Raw genomic sequence first — 22,151 nt, 5'->3', positions numbered from 1 at the left:
AGCCACGCCACGCCATTTAATCGGCCGTACGATGAACCGAACGGCAAAAAGTCGCCTAGAAAACGATTTTTGTATAAATTGTCTCAAATTGTCTCAATTCGTGTGAATCAGCAATTTTTTAAATGACGTAATGTCAGAAAATTAGAGAAATTGCGAAAGAGACAGATGTCGGTGAACTACGTCAACGTTTCGTAATATATTCCGTCTCCGATTCGGGCCGAGTTAATCCTAGTCCGTAGTCTGTAATCTGTATTATATAAGTAAAGTTGTCGTCGGCAGACTGTGTGTATGTGGTGTGTATTAACAGGTCATACTTTAAAGTGTTGATCTTTCTTAAGAAGAGGATAACGTTTCACTGTTTTGTTACAAAGGTTTGTTTTATTTTTATATGATATCGGTTTGGAAACTTTACATTTACTTGGCGTTCAATTTTGTAGCCAATATTTTTCAACTTTGTTTACAACCAACGGCGTAGACACAGTGAAGTATAATTCTTTCTTGTTTTTGCACAATTACGTTCAATAATTAATACAAATTAAACTGAATGTATAAGTTGTTTTTAATTAAACAACAACTTGTAAAATATTCAAGTCAAGTTGTTTGTTTGCCACTATTCAGCAGTTAATATAACAACGTACGAAGACCTTGATTCTTGGAATAGTATAAACAATGGAAATAAGCTAAAATCATTGCGTAAATATCACGTGCGTGAATTGTTCGAATAATTTCCTGAAGGGATAGTGCATTTGCTGTTTACACCCTACTGTAGCTATCCTTTGATATGAATTTTCTAGTGATGTTATAAAATGATATATAAAATGATACCAATTATAGATACTAGTGCGTTGTCGCCCTGACTGCATATCATACATTAAACTGTTATTTAATATCCCTATTATTTAACTATTATTTAACACCCTATTATTTAATAACAGGCTAAACATTTTATATTGCACAGTTGTTTTCACCGAATCTCTCAAATATTGATTATAGCTAAACAGTATAAAACAAGTAACAATGGCAAAAATAGTAATAGCAATAATTAACATTGATTTATTTTGGTCTATTTTCACTTCATGAAAATTTCACTGCAGCAATAAACATTCATCATTAGCTATCATCATTTATATTTTTGCAGGAATCAAGGTCAAATGTGCAAATTAGTGTTTATTGTATCAGTGTATATTTTTTGGGCTTGTTAATTAATTAGAGGGGATGCTATTCCTATAATGTTTCTGAAAGTAACTGGCATATGCTGGCCACAAAATGTATACACACAAAATTCACACAAAATTCATATTTAGGAATTTATGAGTTACCCACCAAGTAACCCAGGCTATCCAGCTTACCCCCCAGCAGCCCCATCCAATCCTGGATACCCACCAAGTTCTGGAGTGGGAGGCATTGGGTTTGAATCCTTAATGATTAGCCCACCTCCATCTCAGGTACATATGTGAACTATAAATTTTATCTTACGATTTTCTCTATCAATTTTAAAACATTCAAAACTTTGACCAACCCTATATAGCTAGTGAACATCAAATTTAAATTTTACATTTAGATTTAGCAGTTTTCCAATGGGTATGCAATAAAAAATATAGAAAATAATCTTATTTTGTTTTATAGCCTGCAGCACCATATCCAACAGGCCCATCACCTATGCCAGGTTATGGCGGTGCCCCTGCAGGTTTGTAGTTTAATTTAAAAGGAGGAATGGGAAATATATAGTTAAGGAGATAACAGGAAATCTGAAAGTAGAAAACATTTATAATATACTTGTATGTTTGCTTGGTGACAGTCGATAAATAATTTAACTTGTAGGTACGCCACGTAAGTACTGCAAAGCTTTCAGTCCGTTAACCCGGGCCTTGATCATCAGTGCAATTACCTGAATACACATTTACACATCACTTAAATATCATGTTAGTCATGGTTTGTTAACTTGCGCCATTAATTAAATGGTTTCACTTACCAAAAAATTATGAAAAAAGAAATAGTTCTAATTAATGCGCATCTCCTAGACAAATTAGCTGGCAGACATTGAAAAGAGCATATGCCACATACTATTGAGTGGCTTACTCTCTTGGGCGATAGTTTGATGTTTATAGATTTCAATAGATTCTCTCATTTTACGAGAGACAGTATACTTATTATCATTTGCTAAAATGCTTGCATCTTTCCATTTTTAAAATATGATGATCATAAGTCCACACATGGTGAGCTAGTTAGCAGACTTATCCAGTTTACTATTCTCGCAGTTCATCTTATATTCTTTTAGACGTATTGATCAATGTAATATTAAACCAAACCACATTCAATTGGAATGTGGTACACACCAGGTTTCTGAAGTTCATCCACGCCATGCATCCTTGTGTGTGTAAATACTTGTCTAGGACACGAGCATGAATTAGAACTATTTCTTTTGTCATAATGATTTGGTAAGTGAAACTGTTTAATTAATCAATGGCACAATTAAGCTAACAAATCACGACTAATGTGATATTTAAGTGATGTGTAAATGTGTATTCATTAAATTGCACTGATGAAGGCTGGGGTGTGGCCCGAGTTAACGGACCGAAAGCTTTGCAGTATTAAATACTTACGTGGTGTACTGGCCTACAACCCTAAATTATTTTATTAGGAAAAAACATTTATTAGGATATCTCATATTCAATCCTTTAAAGATTTTGTTCTGTGCACTATTATGCTCATATATACATTGTGAAGCCTATTAAGTAAAAATTGCTGAAATTTTTTGGACATAATTAGATGTTCAGAGCACAATTATATTTTAAAAGATGTATGGAAATTCAAAATGTAACCAAACCATTTGCTTATACATACAAACTTGACTTTAATATATTTGGGTATAATTATTCAAGGTCGTACATGTGCTAGATTCATCCAATGTATATTTTGAATCAGGCATGGTTTTTCAAAAACAACAAGCAATTGTGTTTTTTCAGAATTTATTGCTCTGCTTCCTTTCTTACAGCACCCTATGGCCCAGGCTCTGGAATGCCTGCTGCTCCACCAGCTAACCAGTTTCCATTGCCATCACATATGGGTTTTGCGGTAAAATGTCAATTTGTCTAAACTTAGTAGGTCTATGCTAGGAAGGTGCATAACTACTTCCTCACAGTAAATCTATCCCTGATCAGAGGCCCTACTAGTCCACTAGTCTTTTGGATGCTTGAAAGTAGATAGGGGAAAATATTCTAGTCATATAAAAATGATTTGAAGGGTATCCCCCCCAGTTTTAAGGGGCTTGTGACTCTGACATTCACCTAGTTGACAGGTAAAGCATGAATCCTGGATAAAAGCCTGTCTTTGAATCTAAAGTGTAAGTGGGAGGAAGCAATGCATCTTAGCACAGGCTGTACCCTAGGAGGATTCAATTCACAGTCAATTTTCTGAAATTTGTTTTTTAGGGTGCTGCAAGTGTTGCCCATGCTGCTGCAGCATTTCAAGCACCCACAAGACCCATGCCTGCACCAACTGTAAGTAACTAACTACCTCTGTATCTATAGCCTAGCTTGTTTACTTTATGAGCTGGGTACTACATGGCCATTCAATCACCTTATCAATTAGAATTTGCAAGTCCCTAATTTTCTATCAACAAGTTCTCACATGTTACACACCAACCATAAAAAGCTGCCTGCAACTGTGTAAAATATTGTACAAAAAGTATATGATGAATATATTTTTATTATATATACTAGCCAAATTATGGAGCTCCTGGCTACCCCAATGCCGGACCACCTTATCAACCAGTGCCACCCCCAGTCGTAGCCCCTGCAGTCGTAGCCCCCCCAGTCGTAGCCCCTCAATCCTATCATGACCCATACACACGTGGAGGTTCAGTCCACGGGGCACCTGTCCCACCTCCTGCTAGTGTCCAACAACATAACCAGTCCTTCCATGGTACCCCCTCCGCTCCTGCTGCAAACATGCAACGTAATCAGCAATCATTCCATGGTGTCCCTGCGAATCCATCAGTGCTCCCAAAAAGCAACCCACCAGCCAAGCAAGCTACTAAGGTATATTCCCTTCAAATCAGCCTTAAATTTTTATATCGCTGGGGATCCCTCACGGGTCTGCTATACATCACTGCTACTGGCCTTCAGAGGGAAAGTTTGAAATTTATAAAGCTATATCTATTTCAGATTTCTAGTGTATGTATTTTAGTGTATCTTAGTTTGGAAAACAGTTTCCAAGGTTCAACATTTAGAAAAAGATATAGAAACAATGCAAATACAGGATATTTAGTGTAGTTGAGCCTCTTTCGTGTTGTATAACATGTTATATACAAGTTGAGTAAATATAATTAATGTAATAAACCAAAGGCTCCAAACAGAGGAACAGTGAAGCCATGCCCATCGTTCAAACCCCAAGTCGATGCAGAAGCCATAAGAAAGGCAGTTGGGGGCTTTGGTGAGTGCTTGTTGCTTGTTTCTGTACGTAAACAAAATGTGGCTAAATGGCTAACTCGAAGACTTTTCTATCAAGGTACTAATGTGAAGGAGATAATAGGAATTCTCTCAACGAGAAACAATCAACAAAGAATAAAAATTGCTTTGGAGTACAAAACTCAGTTTGGAAGGGTAGGATATATTTTTTCTCTTTGGCTGATTTCAGTCCATCTCCTGTAACTCACTTAATCACTTGATTTTTAATCCTTAAGGATTTGAATACCGATCTCAAGTTTGCCCTCGGTGGTAGCTTGGAGAATCTATTACTGGGAATGATGCAAGCACCAGCTGTATATGACGCTACAGAATTACGACGTGCAATGAAGGTAAAGACTGCAACACAAAGTTTAAGATTAACATGGAACATGACGCACTTTTGCTTGCCTGATGATTAATTGTCGCTAAAATTTTACTCTGGTATTTCAAGGGTCTTGGAACGACTGAAAGTGTTCTCATAGAGATTCTGTGCTCCAGAACGAATGAAGAAATCAAAGAAGTTAAACAGGAATATCGCAAACGTGAGCATTTTTTGTGCAAAGTAATAGCTGGGACCCTATAGCTTAGCATAGATAGTTATACGAATGCTCTGATGTATGAACGCTATCATTTAAGAATCAGTAACTAATTCACTCGTTTACATGTATCAAAAGTAGAAAGTCGCACAAATTCACAGCAAAAATTGCAAGTATAAACGGACCTTTAGGAAAACCGGCGAGTTTTCTGTTTCTAAAATGATTTAAAACTTGCCCGATTTTTAACCGATTCGATCATATAATATATTCATTATTCAATTCTTTTCATCTTTCGACCATCTAGCCTACGCATAATCCGGTCAAAGAAATTCACGAATAGGAATAATCTTTGATTGAATTTTTCATCTTGCAGTATACAGTCGCGATCTTGAAAAAGACGTCCATTCAGAGACCTCGGGTCATTTCAGGAAATTCCTCATCTCTCTGCTGCAGGTACTGTGCGCTGTAAAGCAATCTCGTTCCTAGTTTTCCCTCGGTTACCAAAAGAAACCAGTTGGCGCCACTTTTAGCTATTACACCGCAAAATTAGAAAGAATAAGAAACTATTGAAGCATGGTGATAAATTATTATCTTAGAAAGGTTTTTCTCTTCCACCAAAACTAGAAATCGATAGGCTTCTCTACAACAGCATATTAGATTGAAGTTTGACCATTCAACATGTCCGCATTAGCCTCATTATAAGACCCGTGTTACACTCTACCGAATTCACATGGTCACGATTCAAAACTAGCCATGTCAGAAAGAATTTTTCCATTAAAAGAATGATAGCATGATTGCTTCAACATGATCTGGGGAAAAGAAATATCGTAAAACAACTGATGAAGATTGTGACCATGTGAATTCGGTATAGTGTATACGGGGTCATAGATGCATCATCCAGTCTATATATAACAGCGTTCAAAAACATTTGATAATGAGTTGATTTGAACAGGCCAACAGAGACGAATCGACGAATGTTGATTACGGAAGAGCCAGGGCCGATGCAGATGCTCTTCACCAAGCAGGGGAAAAAAGATGGGGCACAGACGAGGCCAGGTAAAATATCTGGTTTCCATTTGGTCGTTACTTATCGCTACCACACGTGGTTGATGTGAAATAGTCTTAAACTTATGGGGGTTTTTTCTGTCGTGTTAATCAAACCAGTCTTTACTGATCACATGCATCCGCCATGCACTTGTCGTGGTTGTAACGAGCAACGATCGTTGGAAACATGTTTATTTAGTACATAAGTACATAGCTGCATGATTATCAAGAATTATCGCTAATTTGTTTAGCTTCTAGAGCATTTAAAAAATGAGACTTTTAAGTCTTTTTGTTATGACTTAAAAGGTAACGGGGGACCAAAAAAATCCTAATTTTCGTCAATTGTAAAATTTGCTTCAAAAAATACGACCACCTTTGAAATGGAAACCATGTTTATTGACCTTTAGTGCAATTAAGTACATAGCTGCTTGATTATCAATAATTATCGCTAATTTATTGCGCCACAAGAGCCGGTTAACTTGTTAACCGTACGCGAGGTTTGTACGAAAAAAAATGAGACTAAGGTCTTTTTGCTGAAAAAGGAAAGAGTGCTATCGTTGTGTTCGGCAGAACAGGCGAATTTGCTATAGGCGATTGTTCTACGCTGTCGCCGAGCGTATTTTAATGGTGCAGTTCTCATTTGAGCGCTAGCGGTCCCGCGCATATTGAAAAAGTGTAATGAAAGGTTATTATACTCAATATGATGACTTAGGTAAATGTCCTGAAATAATCATTTATGACTTCTAGTTCTGGCTACCGATATTCACCTCACCATCTGGGGTAATCGCAAAATATTTTATTCATTTTATAGATTCAATGCGATATTTGCGGCTCGAAGTTTTGCACAGCTTAGAGCCACCTTCAATGAATATGCCAAGGTATGTGTGCAGTGATAGTTGTCGCGTGGAGTTGGTTGTGTTGTCCATTTATCTTGGATCATGTATAATCGTCGAAACATTTCGGATTCAAATCACTGAGTATACCTAATACTTAATGAAGCCCACTAATAGAAGGTAGAGAATGTCTGTGGGTGTACGATGAGGAGTGGGGACAAGTGAAACTGGTCGAGAAATTGATTGCAATCGCAGAATGTCTACAAATTCTCGTACAAATCGTTTCCTTTTTTAGTTCTCTTTAATAGACTTCGACATTTTGTGATGTACAGTTATTTGTTTTCAGATCAGCAAATATGATATCGAGAAATCCGTGGAACGAGAAATGTCAGGAGATCTGAAGAATGCCATGGTCACTTTAGGTAATTTATCATTTCCAGTCTCAAAAAACATGACACAACTCACCGCCCAATGACCCGAGAATAATAAGAACAATAAGAAATACATGTTTCTTTGTCACCACACAAGTTGGCATTCAATCTTCTTTTTCCGCGTTAGCCTGTTGCATATGTTGTGTTTATAATTGAATGACTTATTACAACTGTTTTTTTATTCTTTTTTCACAACACTGAATCAGGGAGATACAATTTAGCTTGAACACATGATGTTTTTTTCCACCTTCCTGTGCATGAAAATCAGATTCTTGCAAGTTTTCAAGTGTAAATCGTTAAGCAGTAGTGTATCCACCATACCATTTACTGTGCAAGTTGAAAGAACATTTGATCCTATTTTTCCAGTCCAGTGTGTGCGAAACACTCCAGCCTACTTTGCAAAAAAGCTGTACAAGAGCATGAAAGGTCTTGGTACTGATGATGCGACGTTGATACGAGTTGTGGTGACACGCTGTGAGGTTGACATGATTGATATAAAACAGGAGTTTCAGAGACAGTATCACAAGACTTTGGCCAGTTTTATTAAAGTATGTATGGTTTTTCTGCTCTCTGAGTAAAAGCAGTGATTATGTTTGTAAGGCACTTCCTCTCATCCTGCGTGGACTTATAGGAGGGGCACATGCCTAAATATTGACACAAATAGACTTAAAAATAGACCTGTCTCAAACATAACACTAACCAAATAGTAATAGTTAGGGCTGCTTTCCACTGTCGCGTTTTTTGCACGACACATAGGTGTACACACATGCCCTAAGTGTTGCATTTGGAGGGCTACTGAATATCAATCACTGACAAGTAACACATTTCTGGCTTGTTAGATTAGGGGTCTTCACTTCACATGATGCTTGCGAAAAGAGTATTTTACAAAGTCTTAACTTCTCCTTCCAGGGTGATACAAGTGGAAACTATTGTAAAACACTGCTTGGTTTGATTGGTGAACCACAGAACTGATTATCCAATAACAAGTACATAATCTGGGGGGTCTGGGACTTTTAGAACTACCATCTGTTCAGCAAAATACATTCCCAAATATGGGGGTTGCACTGTATAGCATATGTTATATTCTTGAATAAGCTGTTTTCCAAGTGTTTGAACTGCTTGAAAATTATTCAAAGAAAATCATTTAACTAGGGTAAATGTCAAGACTTTGAATAATTTTGTACGGCAATTCAGATAAAACAATATATCAATGTTTCATTTAAACAGGGATAACCACTCACTAATGATAATTATGCATTTTCATATGTTACAAGAATTGACACAATATTCATTCTATAATTTAATTGATCAAAAATAACTTTTGGGATATGTACTAAACTCCTGATCCTCATATTAAATCTCCACATTATAATAATGTTGATTGCAATTAATCATTTTTATTTTTGCCTTGATGATGTATTGTGATGTTGCAAGAATGTAATGAATGTTAAATAATCTCTAGTATAAATTAACTCTATTTTTCTACAGTTTGTCTGCACTAAAATGACTTATGTCACAGACAGCTGTTTATATCTATATGGTTGGGGCTTTTGTTTGCCTTTGATAGTTTTGATGAAGTAAACTATACTAGCCAAGTCCATTAGAGCACCTGCAAAAGGCACTTGCCATCCAGACGTTGCTTTAATGTAGCATACTGCCGACAAACCCAGGTAAAGTAAGCCTCGTTTCCATGTATCTGTTGCAAGAACAAATGACCAACATTGCCGAACTGCAAATTCTTCACTGCAGAGGAATAAGAAGTTTGTAATTTAATTTTCAATATATGATATTGTTTTTGGAAAAAATGTGAGTCCCACCTGCAACAAACAGAAAAGAGCCAATCCACAACCAAACTAAGTTCAAGAAATGCCATTGCTATTCCACATAATCTAAATAAGATACAATGCCTAGTTAAGATTTGCAGACAGGTTGATCAATGACATTTCCACAAAGGGCAATGTAATCAAGAAATAATTTAACTTAAATGACATACATACATTAAATAAATACCAATGTCTTGGTGGACATCAATAATGGTTATGGCAATAAACCAAATACCTAAAAACCAAAACAATTTGTACTGTAGGTGTGCATTTTTTTAAAGTTTTGCATGGTGTGGACGTGTGGTCAAGTCTAAGTATTAAGTGTCTAAATTATTCTACGCATGTTGGGATTGACACCTTGAGGTGAACAATTGGTTGAAACCTAGCTGCAAGTCTGTGGCGACATAATTTCTATTTTAATATTTTGTCGACTTGACTAGACAGATTTGTGACTGTTATTGTCATGTCAGCAATTAATGCATCCTTCCCTGAAGATATATATAATAGATTATTAAATTGAACCTATCTTTATAAGGGCGTTTAATATATCTGAACTTTTAAATTGAGTCGGTAAACATAAATACCTATTGTACATACAGCCCCAATGATGTTTGCCAACGTGTTCCAATTTCGCCAAACAATGTTTGAAATACGTTTGTCATTGTCAATTGCATAACTCCTTTGTTCGTTCATGATTGTTTTCTGAAGAATGTTTTTAGCATGAAACGCTGAGTAATCCGCGCTTTTCGTCAGCACGGCTCCTAGCTTGCTCTTTTTATTGAACCATTTATAGAACCATGGATGATACAAATTATACAATGTACAAACAAAGAGATAGAAGATGAAAAAATTCATCCAGTATATACGGAGACCACTATTAGTAGCTACTGAACCCGAAGCAACTGGATGGAAGCCTTCATCTCAAGATATGTTATATCACAGTTTATAGAATATACATGGTTGGAGACGAAATAAAAATATAATACTTAACTATGTTATTGTCCAGGTTTATGCAAAAAACGGTTCCTTTCTCGTCACGTGTCTATTGTATTTTAGCCAAATTTACCAACGGCATTCGTGAAAAATTTTTTGCATAAATGTACCTCAACATAGTTAATAAGTTGTATTGTAGTTTTATGTGGTCTCCAAACCATGTATATTCTATTAACTGTGGTTATATAATACTCCATTAATTACATGGACCGGGCTAGCGCGCTTTCCGGGCTGAAATTTAGCAAACGATGATTATATGGGTAATTTTTGAAATTTATTCATATTCTCAGCTTATTGAAGATTCGGGCGCTGAAAATGAGAAAGACAAATAAAATACGCCGTTTTTCGTATGAACGCGTTTAGATTTATTGGGTTGTGTATTTAAATTTGATCCATAGAGTACGTTCGTAATCTAATAAATTCTTGTTGAAAAGTGACAGTCTATTTTTTTTAAATATGTTTGGTATTAAAAAAAAATGGAAATGTTCCATTCAACTCAGCTATCGCCTCGTTAAATGGAACATTTTATTTTATTTCACTTCGTGAAAATATTCTTACCATTGCACTCATAAACATTCATTAATTGTATACTATAGTGCTATAGACCCTTATCGTTTTAAATTTAAAACCACCTAACATGAGATTGATTTCAAGTTTTGCTCTCACAAGCTATGTGCAAAGATGCAAAACATTGTTCTTAAACACATGCATGAATAGGAATTTTCATTTTGAGAAATAAGTATGGAATTAAGACATTACTTTAGAACGAGGCTCCCGGTCATGGCCTGGTAGCCTCGACTTGGCGGTACCGCTTATTTCCACATTTATTGGTCAAAATGAAAAATTCCGGTGGTTCTAAATTTAAAACGTTAATTTTTTGACGTGATTATCGAAAGGGTCTACTCTCATACCTTTATCTTGTTTGTTTGTTTTTAAATTAAAGGGTTTATGAGAGCATAAATATCTCGAGCAAAGAATCGAATGTAGATTTCTCAAATTTAACTGTTATTAAGGGGGCTCTGCTTCACCGTATGTTAACGTGTCCTGCTATGGACCTGGTAACTAGTCTGGCGCCATATTTAATATAGAGTTCGAAAATCATGCTTTAGCAGCTTTCAGATAAGTTTTAAACCTTATCAATTTTATAATCTTACATTGTTATTGAGTAAAGCACCGATCTAAATACTGCAGCAATGGAAAAACCACCGATGGAACAAGTTTTGCAAGCCGTTGAAGCGCTATACAGCAATCAAAGTGCCGAAGGAAAGGAAGCTGCCTCGAAATGGCTCGAAGACTTGCAGAGTTCGGTAGGGAATTAGTCTTTATTCCATGATCATTTGTGTTTTGGTTTATTATTAAAGTTTAATATATAGGTTTAGAGTCTTTTTTATGTAGTTGCCTTGTTGTCTGAGCACAGAGGTAAAATTTAAAGCATATGCTATGCTTTTGTTCATATTTGACAATTGGCAGGCGTTTAACTGGTTTGGTTTGTTTGATTGCGTTCCACCCTCCTAAATAAGATCTTATAGCTTGATGTCCAAACCCAAACAACTCCCATGTACTGTTGGGTGACACCTGACTGTATCACTGAACTCTGGTACACAGGTTATGAACATAAAATTATTTTATTGCACAAAACGATCACAAACATGTGTCAAGTGGGTGGTGTAGTGTAGTGCTATATAAATATATATCAAAATTCTCATATTCCTAAATGATGGCTTATATTTATTATTTCATGGTGTCTGAGCTATCTGAAAATTACAATTCAGCACTAAACTGACATGTTGAAGAGCAAATTATGCTGCTTTTTGATATTGTTATGATAAAAATGGTGGATTGCAAAAAAGAATATCATTTCACTTGGACTGGATTCCATTTTTTTATTTATGTTTTCTTGAAACTGAAGTAAACTTCGTTTCTATTTCTTTTTTCAATTTTTTGTTATTCAATGAAATCAAGTTCAATGAGCTTGTGTATTAAGATACTTTCTGTTATGTTACAGTAGGTCTTGAGTGGAAATTTTGTGGACAAGGCTTTATGTTAGAGGAAAACAATGCACTAAAATGCATACCTCTATTGTGGATTCAGATCTGCATATTCTAGTAGTTTGACAATGAGTCATAATTACCTTGAATGAATCTCATACACAAATTTGCATTTCCGTTCGTATTTAGTTTTTTGCATGGGAGATTGCAGATCAATTACTTACAGCGAAACAAAGTACAACAAGTTGTTTTATTGGAGCACAAACCATGAGAACTAAGGTAACAAAAACATATAATTTTGTATAAATGACTTTAGTCTTTAGAGAGTACATACAGTACATCCAGTTCAAAAATCTGTTATAATTTCCTCATCAGATTCAATATTTCTTCCATGAACTTCAACCTGCCCAATATGAGGTGAGTGATATCTTAATAAATCTTTCAGAATTTCACGTTTTAAAAAGATTTCACATTTTTCAAAAAGATATAAAAAATATCACATTATTTAAATATGGTTGATTAAGTCAATAGTGTTGATTTTATTTTGATAATATTATTTTAATTATATTCAGAGCTTGAAAAACTCATTACTTGATCATATCACACATCTTTACCATTCAACACCAGCTATCTTGAATCAGGTAAGTGTTCCAAGCCTTTCATGGTGATCAAGTTTTTTTATTTAATTAACAATATGTTTTTAAACCTCCAAGATTTTTGTAAGTGTCATGGTGTTATATATTTCATTTAGCTCTGCCTAGCAGTTGCTGATCTTGCAGTTCAAATGCCACAATGGTCAAACCCTGTTAATGATCTTGTAGGAAGGTTAATGAATTATCTTCATTGTTAAAGGGGCCTTTATTTATTAGAGCACAGAGTGCTGGCAGGATTGCAAGGGGGGGGGGGATTATGTAGTTTTCAAATGTTTGAGTGGGAGTGTAGAACTTTAATATACATTTTATGTTGAGGAATGTTTAAATGGTGAATTATTGTGACTATTTGTGCATGAGGTTGTCAGTCTTAACAAACAAATGTTATATGCTTAACCTACTTTGTTCCAATTAATGAAAGCATTCTAGCACTAGCAGTCATTGTTGGTTATTGGAATCATATCAGATATTCATACATGTACATGCTTTATAACTTATAGATTTAGTAAAACAATACAGATAATACCAGCTTTGTTGGAAATGCTACAGTATTTAACAGAAGAGGTAAAAATTTCATATTGCAAAATTCACTGCGCACAAGGCTGCAATGGAAAATAGTCTCTCATTCATTTAAGATAAAAAAATTAGTGCATGAGATTTTTTCCACCCTTCCACAGCTTAAAATTTGTTAGGATGACCTTAGGATGAAAGTATTGACTTTAGTGGAAGTCAAAACTGAACCTTGATAATTCACCTACTGTACCCCATTGGCATGAATTGTTAAAATTGAAACCTTTAGTTACCCCTTAGCTATGGGGGTGTATATATCCCTGTTAGTGAAGACTTGATGAAGTGTGAGATGACTTTGTGGTATTGAAATAAGTATGTAACAGGATTCTGGCAGTGGTGTAGTCATCCTGATCCTGACAATAGCATGTTCTTGTTTAGTTTCATAAAGACTTATTTCAGTATCTCAAAGTCACCTCACGCTTAGCTGAATCTCGGCTAAGCAGAATCATGTAAACAGCCTGCCTAAAAGCCTTTCTTCAACCATAGGTGAAAAGTGAACATTTACGTGTTGGATCGAACAGACGTGAAGAAGTTGGAAATCAATTAAGACAGTCGTCGCTTGTTGTCATTCAACTGCTGGTGGGTAAAATTGACATTTTTGTTTAAACTTGGGCAATCCTAAAAGCTCAGCACTTGGCTATAGTACGATATAGTCATCCCAATAAATATTTTTGAGATGATAAAAATTACTGCAGTTGCGTTCAGTGACGTCTGTGATCGCGAAACACATCTATGATAGTACTGATGAAAATTAAGTACCAGCACTTGTTATTTGTCTGTTTGCATATTTTCTTGAATTTCTTGTCACGAATCGCTGTCTTGCAATCTTTGACTTTTGAATTCCTAGTTTTCTGTCCTTCGTACATGTTCAAGCTAGATTTGTCATCAGTAGATTAGAAAATTTTGGCCACCAGCACTCGTTTGAGGTTTTGTACCATTTCCATTCGTGCTCATCATAAAAAAGACACATATACATTAATATATCACTGCAAAGTGCGCTTTTAGGTCGGATCATATAATTTGTCTATCTCAAGTAAAGCGAATATATTGCCTTTTGATTGCTAGAATGCGTGTATAGAGCAATGTCCCGACGAGGAACAAATACGAACGAAGATTTTCTACTGTCTTGGTGGATGGTTATTGCTTGGAGGTTATCCTCCTGACGAAATAATGAAAAGCCGTCTTTTGCCTGTTTTATTTGAAACGTTGGTGAGTTCCACATTCGGACCGCATTTATTAATGATTTGGACAATTAGGGCCTCCACAGACTAGGGATTTAGTTGTCGACAACTATTTGTGATCGACAACTAAAAGTTATCGACAACTAAATAAGTCCGATAAAAGATTCCACGTCTGTTTATTCATTTTTTTTCTATTCATTTTCAATTCGTTGAATGCATTTCAGGTGAATGCGAAAGCCAGTGACAACTTACAGGAAGCAGCTACAGACGTTCTTTGTTCGGCTATCTATTCCGTTGGGGTATGTGCTTTCCGTATTTCTTTCAAGGCTGGAATTTGTTTTAGGGGAGCTGGGTGTCAGCTAAAAATATACGAGGGGTGCAGTGGTTTGGCTTCTCACTTTGAGAGGATGGCCTGATGAAGTCCGATCAATAGACTTCAATATCAATATACTTTAACGTTTCTTCGAGTCGATTAAACTGAAAACATTATTCGCAAAAACTTGGGTGACCTGATTATTTTCAACCCTTGACTAGACTTTTCATTGAGGGAGCTTCATGACTCTTTGGGGCGGTGTAAATATTCCCAGGGGAGGTGTAAAACTATTTCAGGGCAAATGTGCACCTCCCCACAACACGTAAGGTTTAAAGGAACTCTGTTAATTATTGACGTTATTATAGACTACTGTTTAGAAGGGAATAAAAAAGTATATATAGGTAATATTGACTATATTGTATTGGGACGATTACGGGATACATCAAAGTAATGTCGAGCTGTATGTTTTGACAGGATTTGGGTCCACAAAGCCAAATGGCGGTCGTCCTCTCATCTGAGGTGCTGAAACTTGTTCCTATCTACGAACAAGCAAAAAGTAATGACGATCGCGACAAGTAAGTAGGACTTATAGTAAACTCTACGTTAACTGGATTAATATAATAGCAATTATCTAACTCCACTCATCTCTGCAAAGGCTTTTGTGTAAGTTAAAATAGGTAAGGGGGGAGTAAGGTGGTAGAGAGACACGAAAGCCTCTGCGGAGGAGAGTGATCTAACACCTTTGAATGAACACCTTTCACACCATTTTTTCCTTGAGGCACACTAACTACCAACAGCAATGCTGATGTGCGTTAGGGGTGTGTTATATAGGTTAAGAGGCTGTCGTTTGTTGTCTCATCTTAAAGGCAAAGTTAAGATGATGTCCGTCTAGAATAATACCGTTAGTTGTTGCCCAACTGTAAGGTGTTAAAATTAAGAATTACATGAAAAGAATCACATTGGAAGTGTACCGTCGAGTCGTATGACTTGGGCTAGGTGTAATACCAGGGCATTTTACTTATCAGAGTATTTTTTTTGTTTCAACAGATGTTTAAACTTTTGTCGTATATTTACCGAGCTTGCGGAATCCATGTTGGACGCCGTGCTCTCTGCAAAAGGCTTGGTACGTAATGTATAAATTTATTCTAAATAGTTGCATATATAAGGCCTTCCTTGTTAACATTTTCAGCGAAAAGAGGTCCTACACCCTCTCTTTTATCAAGGCGAGAAATTTAGTTTGCCTTTTTTAATCTTCGGCATCATTGTCAGGCCTTCTTTTGCGGATGATTACAGATTATGTTTGTTCGGGGGGCCTCCCTATGACGATAGCTGAAACTTGCATTTTCGATGTTAAAGCGTTTGGTATAATCGTTTATTGTGTAGAATGTTTTGGATTTAAAGATCGTGGAAGTAATGATCAAATGTTTACAACACAACGATTACGAGGTAGGATGATCTATATAAGTCAACTCTCATGCACGTGCACGCAAGTTTCAAACTCTGCATTCGTATTATATTAAGGTGGCTGAAGTGACATTTAACTTTTGGTACAGTCTATCAGAGGCGATATATCGGGAAGATTTAAAGCAACGAAGGGAGAGTTTCCTTCCCTACTATCAAGCTTTGCTGCAACAGCTTTGTATCACATGCAAACTAGAGTCCGATACGGTAAGTGTCCGGTAGCGTCGTTATATAGACGGGGTAGTTACCCCGGGGTGCGGGGTGAAGAAGAACTCGGGTTCATTTACTTTGTGTTCAGGACGCAAGTGAAATGGAGCTAGATAGTTAAGCTACGAACTGATAGCTCATTAAAATAGGCATAAGACTCAAAAGGCCATTTGGGACAATTTAAAAGCATCAAATTTTATATTTTTTCTTTCTTTTCCAACTATATGGCGGCGCCTCGTAAAGTGTGCAAACCAGCCCCTAAATCCATATAGATGTAGTTTTTAGATTAGTAACCAAGGGTTTTTCATGTTTGGTAGGTCGGTATACCTAAACCAGGCGATGACTTCGCCGATTTTCGGGAAAGAGTTGTCGAGTTAGTCAAAGATTGTGTCTTCATGGTTGGCTCTGATAATTTATTTTTACAAGTAAGTTTACTCTTTCAAAGAGTTTGGTGCATCCTCCCGTCTTGGAGGGGTACCAATTCCCAAGTTAGATGTTGTACCGACATCGATCTTTCGGTATCCCAGATGGGAACCCACCACTTTTGATAGAAGGGTTTATATACCCCATTATATGAATGTGTTTCATAATACACCCTGTTTTAGTTATGTCAGACAATTATTCAAGAGTATGGAAAAACTGCGTGGCATGATGTCGAGGCAAAGTTATTCATCATGGCTGCTGTTGCTACGAATCTCGTCGCGTAAGTAATTCAGTTTCACGTTTTCTATATTTCGTTGAAAGTTTTAACGTTTTGTGGTTTCTTTCAGCGAGAAATCCGAAGTTGTCATCGCTCTATTTGATCTCTTGTTCAACAAAGATAATTCTGCTAATATAGTTGTTAAATTCACCGCTATCAAGCTCATTGGTGAATTAGGGGGATGGACTAACAAAAATCCGAACGTATTAGGTATGACTACGGAAAGTATTCACACAAAGTTGGTGTAGCTATATAATTGACCATTTGCGGTCCTTTAAAAAAAGAAGTCATGCAAACTGATAGAGCTATCCATTGTTTTTTTCGAGGTTTATAATTGTAATGAATGTTAAATTAAATTCTCGCTAGTTTTCAAACCTTATTTCACATCTCTCGAATTCTTTTTGTAGACTTGTTTTTACACATCTTATACCAGGGATTACAATCCAAAGAGCTTGCCTCGGTGTCTGCAGAGTCACTTCAGAAAGTGTGTAGTTCATGTCAGAAGAAAATGGCGCATCATTTTGAAATTCTACTACAAATTGTTCAAGCCATCGATTCATTATCTATATCTACTAGTGCAGTTCTCGACTTCTTCCAAGGTAGATTTACCATATTTATAAATGAATATTCACCCTTTGTTTGAAAGTGATGACCTAACTTCGCCAGGAAAATATGTACTCAGTCCCCTGCTTCTTGGCTGTGTGGGTTGAGTCACACAGATAAGGTATTTGAGTGTAGCTACTCACCTGTGGGTAGAGTTGTGATAGGTTTGTGGAAGTATTCTGTTGATTTGACTTGTACTGTACAAAATATATGAAATTTCGCGGGCACAAAGGTGAAAAAGTTCATTCAAACGTAATAAATCCTAACGTCATGTGAATTTGTAATTTGATGATTTCAGCTTAGTCATGCATGCGAATTTTGTTTTTTTTGAGGGCACCCTGTATATATATTGTAAGAACTTGATACTGTCTGATCATTTCCTGTGCCATACCTGCAATTTATTCAGGAGACTGAATGTAAACCAGACAATAAACCCTCTTCCTCTTCTCTTTAAGGTGTTGCAAAGGTTTTATCAGAACTTCCGCGACCACAGATCGAAGAAGGGATAAAACAAATTTGTCTCCAACAAGTACAGCTGCTGGCTCAATTGTTAGGAGGACAGAATGGAGGCCACTCTGAGCCAATCATTTATCTCGACAGAATTGCGACCATTTTTCGGTTCGTCCAAATCATCTTTCTGTACAATTCGTTTGCCTTGCGAAACAAGCGTCGCGAAGCGTTTCCTTGTTATATATATATATTTTTTTTTCTTCAAAGGTATACTGTTGTGAAAGCGAATGACGGTGAAGAACATCCTTGCTTTAGCATCGTTCAAGAGGTAAAGTACTAAATACTGTACATTCCGACCTAGATAAGCCCTATTGACCTCTATTTAACTGTAAAACATCCACCTGGTCTCCTGACATCGTTATTTTTTGCATTTGATTCAAAAATGGATTCAGTTTGGCCTATTAAAATAGTAGCAAATGGAGTTTTCTGCATAATGACTGAGATGTCATAGTGCCTACTTCCTAAAGTAGGCCTACTTCTACTAAATAAACTGTTAAAGTGCCTACTTCCTAATAGACGTTAGGACGTGAATTTGCTATGGGAATTAGCATTCCTGTGCATAAGTGTGTACATCTGTTCTGCATTCCCAGTATTTCATCTCTGTATTTCAGTAATTCATCCCTGCTTTGATTAGCACACGAATGTACAAATAAGGGCACTTATCTTGTACAGCACTTGTAGCTACATCAGAGCACTCATAGCTGCCCACTCGTCTACATGTATCAAAAGAAGAACATCGCACACACTTCCCTTATTCAGAGCAAGCGTAAAAAGGTGCAGGTTCGCAGGATAGCAGAGTGAAAAATGTACATTGTGGCCTATCTCCTAGAAAAAGTATCATCTCTCACTAGGTGTGGCCTGTTGTGTCGATGGCTCTTAGTAAATATCAAGCGGATGTTAAAACGATGGAACGATGTTGCAGGTACTGAGAGATATTTTTAGTTTCGGAGAAGATATAGTAAAAGAAGGGCAGGAAGTATTCCTCGGCTAAAAGTCTAATTCAACTTAAAATTATTCTCAGGTCCTGAACAAAAGGTACTAGTCATAAGTGTCCTTCCCAATCATTTCCTGAGGATAGTGTCTTAATGTTTTCACTCATCAAATCGACCAACTCGAAAGCTTAAGCTGCGAAAAACTTTCATTTTTTTGGCGTGTTCCCACTTCCCGGTTAGGCATTGTGTAACTTGTAATATTGCAATCCTAACTAACTATATTTATGATTAATTTGAAAACTCGAATGATGAATCCAAAACCACAAGTGTCATATCCTATCTCTGTTTAGATGTGTTAGATTTATCATCCGGTGTTTGGGAGAACATTTCATCCCATTATTGGGTCAACTAGTCAATCAAATGATTCAAGTCTACTCAGCCACACATCATTCGTGTTTTCTTTATCTTGGGAGCATATTAGTAGATGAGTTTGGTACCAACAAAAGCTGTGTCCCTGGTCTTATACAAATGCTCGAGGTAAGTGGGGCTGTGGAAATGGATTTAGGGAAGCGTGCATGCCCACACACGTACGGCCAACTGCTCTTAGTTTTAGTACAGAGGGTACTGGCTTTGGTCGGTCGTTGTCACTGAAGTATGAAACCCGTTTAGCGTAAACGGCCTGAAAATACGAGCAATGCTGGACATTTATTACTGAAGAATACTATATACGAGTTTTTCATCATAATATTTTTCATTTTAGGCTTTTTGTCCTCCCACATTCTCATTCCTATCAAGTAGCGATGCGTTTGTTCGTCATCCAGATACAATCGACGATCTTTTTAGACTTTGTACAAGGTTTGGGTTTAGTTTTAAAACACGGTGTCTTGTCTTATGACATAAATCAATCAATCATTTTGTTGTGTGTATGATACACCGTAAAATTTTCTTTCTGTAGATGTGTTCAAACATGTTCTGTCGAGTTTCTCAAATGTTCAGTTGCGGACAACTTGATCAAGTGTGCCGTGGCGGCCTCAACGTTGTCCCACAGAGAAGCTAACGCATCCGTTATGACCTTTCTCCGTGATCTCATACATGGCCCAAGTGAACTGGATCCGAGTTTAGATTCTACAAACTTACGCAACTTGATAGGGCAAATGATGACAAACCATGGACAAGAAATTACCACAGGTGATGAACATTCCTCGTTTACTATATAGGTCACCTCATGAAAAGACGTGACGACCTTAAAAGCATAGATACGCGTTTTTCTTATTTTGAAGTAAAATTTCGAAGGAATTTTGAATGATTCAATGTTTTGATTGGCTAGATGTGTAACTGATCTGTGTATAGTCCAGTGGAAGTAGAAATTAATGCATAGGTAGTCCCAATTTCTGATGCTCGTATAAACTTTGTATTATATGAATTGCAGGTTTGGTTCAAGCGTGTGCTGGAAAAATTCCTTCGTATATGGTGCCGTGTGTAGGCGAGGTTTTCTGGGAAATGTTGAGATACAATAAAGAGGTTATTTTGTGTAGAATAGAATACAACTTTATACATCCACGCTTCCCTCTTCAACCGTAGATGATTTCCGCGAGGGATATCGCACAATTACAAGGAAAAAACTTTAATACACTAAAGAATAGGCAATATCTGTTCAGCATGTTAATTGTATTATTCATCCATGTTTAGCAAGCTAGTAACTGGTTAGCCAAATCACTAGAGATGTTACCAACACAGACTGTGAGCGGTACAACAATAGTCACCAGCCAACAGATTATGGAATTTCATCATGGTGTTACAAAGTAAGTCAGTTGACTTATTGGGGATGAGATGGTGCTGGTGATGATGTTGATCATGTTAATGATGATAATGTCAATTGATTCAGTGCTGTTTTCTGGAAACATGTATGCAGGCCAGGGTGAATGGGGTACAAGCACCAGCCTGTTTGGTTATTAGAAAATACGTTTTTTCGAGAAATGTTTAGCATAAGATGGTACGTGCCGCTAGGGCCACAGTCATCCCACTAACAATAGATTACATCATTACATTGCCCTCCTCGTTTCCATTGGTTTTGTATCGACTTAGCAATTGTGCCGATTTCTTTATATAATTCTTTATATAAATTAAAATGCGACTCAAATTTGGAAACCACCCTACAGAAGATCTATTGATCCATCCCAGTTTCTAATGATGCATGATAATGCTTACTCCGGTAGTTGTGGTAGTATTGTCCAGCATAGCCAATGCGGTTGATTTTCCTTTCAGTGCTGATGCTGGAAAATTCGTGTCCAGGGTAGCCCGTTCATTTTCGAGACTCTACGAGTAGGACTGCGCGAGTACTTTGAAGCAAGTGCGTGGAACGAAAGGCCCTCGCGTGGATCGCGCGTGAAATACACGAAAGGATCACGGGGTAATATACGTCCGCGAAAGGACAACCATGCAAGCAAGCGAAATATGTAAATAAAATGAGAATATTTTATTAATACCTCTGGACTCTCGAGAGGTTGGCTAGCTCAATGAACAATGTTTAAAATCGAAGGTGCTGTCGGGCTGGACGATTTTATATATTTTAAGGACACGGACTTTTAGAGTGTTTGTGAAGTATATAACAAATATATAGAGTAAATTGTGCATTTTTTAAATTATTTATACCAATTTCTTTAATTTAATGTTAAACCAGTAGCAAACGAGCAAATTCTTTGCAAGAAGTTAAGTTTTAGTGCGGCAGTTTTTAGTTTTCAGACTGCACGAATGACACAGCAATACTTATTGCTGACCAACGGCAATAGCAATGCATGTCCCCCATTTTTACCCCTAATGGAACATCTTTTAAGTATATGGATTTCCGTCATTGGTATATATGGTGTTATACAATGTTATTCTATAAATCATGTGCGTTTGGTGAACACGGACGTTTTCCAAACGATT

At 36.7% G+C, this 22,151-nt stretch overlaps 3 protein-coding genes across 4 annotated transcripts; 2 read left to right on the top strand and 1 right to left on the bottom strand.

Annotated features, from left to right (window-relative positions):
* The first annotated feature begins 256 nt into the window (after positions 1-256).
* LOC114530943 (annexin A4-like) lies at positions 257-8,611 on the top strand. 2 transcript variants are annotated; one of them, XM_028552565.1, is made up of 17 exons: positions 264-371; positions 438-485; positions 1,305-1,445; positions 1,627-1,687; positions 2,996-3,075; positions 3,432-3,500; positions 3,723-4,040; positions 4,347-4,434; positions 4,510-4,604; positions 4,685-4,798; positions 4,900-4,990; positions 5,358-5,437; positions 5,937-6,040; positions 6,840-6,906; positions 7,208-7,283; positions 7,659-7,840; positions 8,202-8,611. In XM_028552565.1, the coding sequence occupies exons 3-17, from the start codon at positions 1,311-1,313 to the stop codon at positions 8,262-8,264; spliced, it is 1,623 nt and encodes a 540-aa protein (XP_028408366.1). In that variant the 5' UTR covers positions 264-371; positions 438-485; positions 1,305-1,310; the 3' UTR covers positions 8,265-8,611. The 2 variants fall into 2 exon arrangements, with proteins under 2 accessions (XP_028408365.1, XP_028408366.1); XM_028552564.1 differs by lacking the exon at positions 438-485 and having other exon boundaries at positions 257-371.
* A 15-nt stretch (positions 8,612-8,626) lies between these two features.
* On the bottom strand, positions 8,627-9,946 carry LOC114530944. Its single transcript, XM_028552566.1, has 4 exons — positions 9,700-9,946; positions 9,290-9,350; positions 9,110-9,181; positions 8,627-9,035 (listed from the first exon to the last, which is right to left on the bottom strand). The coding sequence occupies exons 1-4, from the start codon at positions 9,806-9,808 to the stop codon at positions 8,801-8,803; spliced, it is 477 nt and encodes a 158-aa protein (XP_028408367.1). The 5' UTR covers positions 9,809-9,946; the 3' UTR covers positions 8,627-8,800.
* Positions 9,947-11,185: 1,239 nt separating this feature from the next.
* On the top strand, positions 11,186-21,838 carry LOC114530984 (transportin-3-like). The gene is made up of 26 exons (XM_028552609.1): positions 11,186-11,415; positions 12,286-12,375; positions 12,472-12,513; positions 12,669-12,737; positions 12,848-12,921; positions 13,247-13,310; positions 13,803-13,895; positions 14,382-14,525; positions 14,722-14,796; positions 15,285-15,385; positions 15,858-15,933; positions 16,194-16,256; positions 16,332-16,478; positions 16,796-16,903; positions 17,084-17,181; positions 17,249-17,388; positions 17,586-17,777; positions 18,237-18,399; positions 18,499-18,559; positions 19,143-19,213; positions 19,574-19,760; positions 19,984-20,078; positions 20,179-20,411; positions 20,653-20,744; positions 20,913-21,025; positions 21,489-21,838. Exons 1-26 carry the CDS (start codon positions 11,302-11,304, stop codon positions 21,547-21,549), a joined length of 2,766 nt encoding a protein of 921 aa, XP_028408410.1. The 5' UTR covers positions 11,186-11,301; the 3' UTR covers positions 21,550-21,838.
* Positions 21,839-22,151: the final 313 nt, after the last annotated feature.

The sequence above is a fragment of the Dendronephthya gigantea genome, unplaced genomic scaffold (genome assembly GCF_004324835.1).
Source record: "Dendronephthya gigantea isolate DGI-Jeju-01 unplaced genomic scaffold, DenGig_1.0 000067F, whole genome shotgun sequence".
NCBI classification, from domain to species: Eukaryota; Metazoa; Cnidaria; class Anthozoa; order Malacalcyonacea; family Nephtheidae; genus Dendronephthya; species Dendronephthya gigantea.
The sequence above is the reverse complement of the archived record's forward strand: the minus strand, read 5'-3'. Positions and strand labels throughout refer to the sequence as shown.

What these genes read in the sequence shown, in the direction of transcription:
- LOC114530943 (XM_028552564.1), top strand. Translation starts at nt 1,311, where the DNA reads ATGAGTTACCCACCAAGTAACCCAGGCTATCCAGCTTACCCCCCAGCA. An exon ending in TGGGGCACAGACGAGGCCAG is followed by an intron (nt 6,041 to 6,839) that starts GTAAAATATCTG and finishes TTCATTTTATAG; the next exon opens with ATTCAATGCGATATTTGCGG. An exon ending in GAATGCCATGGTCACTTTAG is followed by an intron (nt 7,284 to 7,658) that starts GTAATTTATCAT and finishes CTATTTTTCCAG; the next exon opens with TCCAGTGTGTGCGAAACACT.
- LOC114530944 (XM_028552566.1), bottom strand. Translation starts at nt 9,808, where the DNA reads ATGAACGAACAAAGGAGTTATGCAATTGACAATGACAAACGTATTTCA. An exon ending in TGGGGCTGTATGTACAATAG is followed by an intron (nt 9,351 to 9,699) that starts GTATTTATGTTT and finishes TTTGGTTTTTAG; the next exon opens with GTATTTGGTTTATTGCCATA. An exon ending in GACATTGGTATTTATTTAAT is followed by an intron (nt 9,182 to 9,289) that starts GTATGTATGTCA and finishes TATCTTATTTAG; the next exon opens with ATTATGTGGAATAGCAATGG.
- LOC114530984 (XM_028552609.1), top strand. Translation starts at nt 11,302, where the DNA reads ATGGAAAAACCACCGATGGAACAAGTTTTGCAAGCCGTTGAAGCGCTA. An exon ending in TCGAAGACTTGCAGAGTTCG is followed by an intron (nt 11,416 to 12,285) that starts GTAGGGAATTAG and finishes GTTCGTATTTAG; the next exon opens with TTTTTTGCATGGGAGATTGC. An exon ending in ACGATGGAACGATGTTGCAG is followed by an intron (nt 19,214 to 19,573) that starts GTACTGAGAGAT and finishes ATCTCTGTTTAG; the next exon opens with ATGTGTTAGATTTATCATCC.